Source organism: Rhizophagus irregularis, chromosome 27, assembly GCF_026210795.1.
Source record: "Rhizophagus irregularis chromosome 27, complete sequence".
NCBI lineage: Eukaryota > Fungi > Glomeromycota > Glomeromycetes > Glomerales > Glomeraceae > Rhizophagus > Rhizophagus irregularis.
The window spans coordinates 1,184,644-1,190,555 of NC_089455.1; the positions used below are offsets into that span (position 1 = coordinate 1,184,644).

General features: G+C 29.8%; 2 protein-coding genes across 2 annotated transcripts; one reads left to right on the forward strand and one right to left on the reverse strand.

The window, feature by feature from the left end:
• OCT59_018177 (uncharacterized protein) lies at window positions 1-1,434 on the reverse strand (the record flags this gene model as incomplete). The annotated part of the gene is made up of 6 exons (XM_066148586.1): window positions 1-327; window positions 404-541; window positions 624-758; window positions 833-1,004; window positions 1,072-1,258; window positions 1,344-1,434. The coding sequence occupies 6 exons, from the start codon at window positions 1,432-1,434 to the stop codon at window positions 1-3; spliced, it is 1,050 nt and encodes a 349-aa protein (XP_066004501.1).
• A 2,508-nt stretch (window positions 1,435-3,942) lies between these two features.
• Window positions 3,943-5,562, forward strand: OCT59_018178 (uncharacterized protein; the record flags this gene model as incomplete). The annotated part of the gene is made up of 6 exons (XM_066148587.1): window positions 3,943-4,022; window positions 4,091-4,499; window positions 4,569-4,805; window positions 4,875-5,178; window positions 5,253-5,275; window positions 5,338-5,562. The coding sequence occupies 6 exons, from the start codon at window positions 3,943-3,945 to the stop codon at window positions 5,560-5,562; spliced, it is 1,278 nt and encodes a 425-aa protein (XP_066004502.1).
• Between the last annotated feature and the right edge of the window lie 350 nt (window positions 5,563-5,912).

Sequence of the window (5,912 nt, forward strand, 5' to 3'; positions counted from 1 at the left end):
TTATTTCCTATGCAACCCATAATTCTCTAATAAACTATTTACATACCGACCTTCCTCCTCCGTGTTATAAGAGTCAATAGAAAGTATATCATCGTCAGCTATGCCATCATTGGCCGCACCATCGTTGGCCGCACTATCATTGGCCGCACCATCGTTGGCCGCATCATCGTTAGCCGTACCATCGTTAGGCCTACCATCGTTAGTCACACCATCATCAGCCGCACCTACTCTATCGTCAGCTGCTCTATCACCACCATCGTCTACATCATTACCATCATGAGAATCATCGTCCGAATGTGTAAATTTATCCCTATTTTCCAACTTTTGCTAAAAATCAATAAATAAATAAATAAACTGTAATTCAAATAATTCACATTTTGCAAATTGTAAATTAAAAACTTACTAAGTTGTTGATTATCTTCGACTTCATTATACTTTCGCTCATTTGAATGTTTTGATTATTAGGATTTAAGTACGTTTCGCATATGCTAATCGCATACGCTATTTGTGTTTTTGAGGGATTTTTATTTTCTTTTCGCAACTTATCGAATTATCAGCGACATATATGTCGTAGGTTGCCCATCTTTAACCTTTTTAAATAGGTTGTTGTAACATCTTTTCACCTCCGCCTTACTCTTCCATTCCTGAATCTTTGACGGACTAGCCTGAGTGTTAATAGACGGTAATTTATGCCCAGTCGCTTCGAAAATAGAATACATAACGTCTTTAACTCTAGACGTGAACGTCCCTCGTAGCTTCTATGTTGTTGTACTAACTATTAAAAAAAATGTTAGTATGAAATTTAATAAAATTCATAATTGCTTTAACTTACAGTCGGGGCAATTTTTTTTTCGAAAAAAATAATCCATTGATTTTTTTTGAACTGGTGCATAAATTCCGGATTTTCGTCTTTTAAATATTTTTCGGTAGCGAGTTTGTACTCGTTTTGCGAAGGATAAACAAAATTTTCAAATAAAATTTTCGATACCTTCTTAACGAGCCTCCTAATCAAACGAGGTTAGCATTTCAGGTTTACATTAAATAATATTCATCTTTATTACCTTTACATACTCCGGATCTATTGTATTATTATTATTTTTGTTATTATCGTTGAGCTTTTTTTCTATGCTCGAGAGACGGGTTTCGAGATTTTTTTGTCCGGTGATAAGAACTTCAAGCTTAGAAATTATCTGCGAATTGGTTCTTAATAGTTTTTCTATTGTTTTTTTATTAACTTTAACAATAAAATATAATTTAACTATATATTATATAATTTCTTTTATAAAGAATATGATACATATCATGTCATATATACCATCAACGCTATCATCGGATATTCTCACTCGCTTCCTCAGCTTCGCTACCCTCAGTACTACGTTTTGAAAATCTTTCATTATCGTCAATTCTTCGTTTTTCGCCACGCTTTGTAGCCATTATGATAATAAATTTGAAACGAAAATATGAGAAAAAGGAGGAAATATATGAGAAAAAAGAGGAAATATATGAGAAAAAGGTGAACTAGAAAATTTGAAAAGGATGAGGAAAAAGGGGAAATACATGAATCAGAAATTCAGAAAAAGGAGGCAAGCTGTCATAAGGTAATTTCCGCCATTCTATACTAAAAAAGAAAAAAAACTTGCGAAATATTGTGAAAAATGGATGAACTAATGCGAAATATTACGAAAAATGAATGTACTAATGCAAAAATTTTGCATCGTGATATTACGAAAAAATATTGTAACACTTTCATAAGAGAACTTTAAAAAAAAACTCTCGTAAAAGCACATAGTACAATCGAAATATTAATCAAATCCAATTTATAAAAAAATAACATGTTACACATGTTGGGGAGCTTTTATGCATGGAAAAAAAGTTGCAGCCAGTGAACTCATTTGGCTGATCAGATTGATAGTGATCTTGAGTGCTTATAACCTGATTATCGCATAAATTTGTGGCTGATCATCCGTCCATTATTGTAAAAGTGATTTGCCGTGTTAAGCCAATAAATTTGCGGCTGATTATCAGATGATTAGCCGATTGAATAAGCCATCCGAATTCTTACAGCCCGTTACAGCAAATTCAAAATATGCGAAACACTCAGCACTTTTGCTGTCAGATTCACTTGGCAGGTTGCCGGCAAATTGAAATAGTAAATAAAATAATAAACAATATTTATATGGATACATCATAGACTTGTTACATTTATTTTTAGATTTGCCAACCCACGAACTCGGCAAGTTCCCGACAGCAAAATTGCTGAGTGTTTCGCATATTTTAAATTTTGCTATAATGCGTAAAATTGCGAATGATTCCGCGATATTAGCCACCAGATTCTTACAGCCAGTTCCATTCATTAATGCGTAAATTTGCGTAGTCGTGTCTATTCAAATAACTCAATCAATTGTAATCCATTCAATTAATTCATTAAATTTTTACAATGAATTTGCAATATAATTTTATTAGCACATAATCTCATATAAATTAAATAGTGAATTGATACTTTTCATCAAATTTGACGCGTTAATTTAGTAACATGAGTTTCAAATGCCCCCTTTGTATGCGAATATTCAGTCAACGCTTTGCATATACTCAACACGCCCAAAAATGCTTAAAAAATGTAGAAGTAGAAGTAGAAGATGATGATGATAATAATGATAGTGAAAAATATAGCAGTGAAATGGATACAAGAAGTAATCTAAGTAGTGAATATGAAAATGATAAAGTTGAGGTAATTATGTTATTCCAGATTATTCTTTTTAAAGAAAAAGCTCAATAATTATGTTATTCCAGATTATTCTTTTTAAAGAAAAAAGCTCAAATTATACTAACTCATTTTGGTTTATAATTTTAGGTGGATGATGATAATAATGTACAAAATATGTTATTTGACAGTATTGGAAGTGCAATATCAGAGATGAGCCTTGAAAATAGTAACTTTGAAAATATATTAGATTCATCTGAAGAGCCTGAAATTTTTGAAGAACCCAAAAATCTCAATACCAAAACTTGCACAGAATTTCCTAATGATGCTTATAAAGATCTAATGTTATTAGTAACGAAATATAAAATAAACAATAAAGGTGGTAATGAAATAATACGTTTTTTTAATAAACATTCAAATCTTACAGAATCGCCATTACCAAAAAATATTGAACAGGGACGAGCATTTATGAATAATATGCAGTTTTCTAATTTAGAATTTAGTAAAGTTCTTATAACAAAACATAAGGATAAAGATTATTTTCTTTATTATCAAAACTTAATACAGTGCATCAAAAATATCTTAACTGTTCCTGACATAACACAAAATTTTGCGCTATCTTACGAAAACTATGAGGTAAATAGTAAATATTAGTTAATTCAATAATTTAAATAATATTTATTTTAATTTATTTATATTATTTTATAGTATAATAGAGAAAGTATTTACAGTGAACAAAACACTGAAAAATGGTGGAAAACTACGCAAGAATCCTTACCTACTGGTTCCAAATTATTATCAATTATTTTATATTCTGATGCAACAACTACAGATACATTAGGAAAAAGTCAATTGCATCCAATATATATTTCATTAGGCAATATCCCAATATGGCGTCGTAATAAACAGGGATGCAAAGCAACTTTTGGGATATTTACCAATTTTAGAAGCTGCAAATAAAGATCTGGTTCGTGATACCTTTCATAAATCTTTACGTCATTTACTAGAACTAATTATTTTATTAAAAGATGGTATAGACCTTTTTATAAATAATGAAAATACCTGGTTTTATCCTAGAGTTTCAACTATTATTGCAGATTGGCCAGAAGCCGCAAGTTTTTGTTTAGTTTATAAATCCTCCAATTCAAGCCTTCCATGTCACTCCTGTTTAATTAAAAGGGACAATCTTGCAAATATAAACTTATCGGTTAATGATGTAATACTAAGAACTCGCTGATGAAATGCGTAAATATTTTGAAAATGATACACAAAAATCTGTTTGCATAGAATCTGTACCTAATTTTTTTGGGATTTGCCGTAAGTATGCAAAAGTAGAAATAATTATAATAACATATATATATATTAATTATAAATATTTATATTATCAAGGAATATAAATATCTACTTGGCTACTGTTCCTGACAGAATGCATCATTTAGATTTGGGTTTATTTCGTTACCAAATTATCTTCACGTGCGATATCTTAAAATTGCAACATGTTAATGGTAATAAATTAGTTGAAGAAGTAGATCGCCGTCTAGCAGCAATTCCACATTTTCCCGCCATTAAAATTTTTTCCAATGGACTGCAGTCAATTGCAAGATTAACTGCTAATGAATATCGAAGTTTGATGAAAGTCATGATATTTGTTATTGATAATTTATATGATGAAAATAATAACGAAGTAGATAATTTTGTAAATAATGATGATCTTGTGAAATTGTACGAATATTGGAATGAAATGTATATTTTAAGTAGATATGAAGAATTTAGTGAAAGTGACTTGGAGAAATTTAATGTATGTATTAAAATTTTAGTAAAATCGAAAATTTAAATTAAATAAATTAAATTAACATTTAAATTTTAGGATGCAATACATAGATGGGCGCGGATGTTTGTCAAGGCTTTTAAATTTGTTTCTCCTTCCAATTTGAAGTTGCCTAAATTGCATTCATGGGTTTATCACATTATTGACTCAATACGATCTTATGGCGCAATAAATGGCTATACCACAGAAACTTACGAAAGTCTCCACAAATATTTCGTTAAAATACCCTACCGAATTAGCAATAAAAAAGATGTCGAACCTCAGCTTTTACGAACTGTAAGTATTTGGAAATTTATTTATTGTATATATTTATTATATAACTTAAGATGGAAATTAAATTAATAGATAAAACGTCAAGCAATATCTATTAGAATGTCTCAACATTCAGTGAATCCGGCAAAAACACCTCGCACTTGTAAATTTTCTGCAAGACTCTTTGATTTCTCTTTACAAGATGCAAATACATTTTTTAATGAAAAAAAAGATTCCGTAGACAATAAAATGCAGACCAGTTTTGCTAGATTTATAAGTTGTCTGGATTCATATCTAGATTTACTTGATGGGTTCACAATTATTGGTGAAAGCCCAAATAACGTATACGGATCGGTAACGCTGGAAAATGGTGCCGTAATGCGTCTTCAACAAACAGGTATCGTAATAAAGTATGGTTTAGCGGACATAGCTATTTCATGGATTCGAAGAATCGAAATGATTATATATCAGACAAAGGACTTTGTTATGGACAGGTATTTTTCCAATTTATGTAATAATTTATTATAAAGTATTAATAAATATTTATTATTTATAGGCCTTATTGTTAGCAGAAGTATTAACAGACCCACCGCTAAATCTCGCATTAATTCAATGGTACGATTTTAAATCTAAAAGGAACCCATATTTATATGGATGTCCTCACTTAAAATTGATAGAATTATATAACTTTGTAGCTATAGAGTCTATACATGGTGTCGTTCACATAGTACCCCGATTTGATAAACAAAATGAATATTTCGTAAATAAATATATTTTTTAGTCACTTGATATAGGAGTTTTGATTTATTTTAATAAAATTATATCCTTAAAGAATTTATGGTCACGTTTCCCATATCATAAATAAAATGCAGATTTATTTATTTAATTATTAACAACACGGGTGTGACATAAATAAATCGTGACTGAAATTTGTGTTCAATTTGTGTTCAATTTGTGTTGATAATTCTGGTAAAAAATTATTAATTTTGGCCAAATTTCGTTAAATTTGTTAAATTTGTGTTGAGTTTGTGTTGAATTTGTGTTGCGTAATTTTTTATTTATCACAAGGGGATGATATTTAGTAATTGCATATACGACGTACAAGATTTTTTTTTATGATTTTTTTAAGAA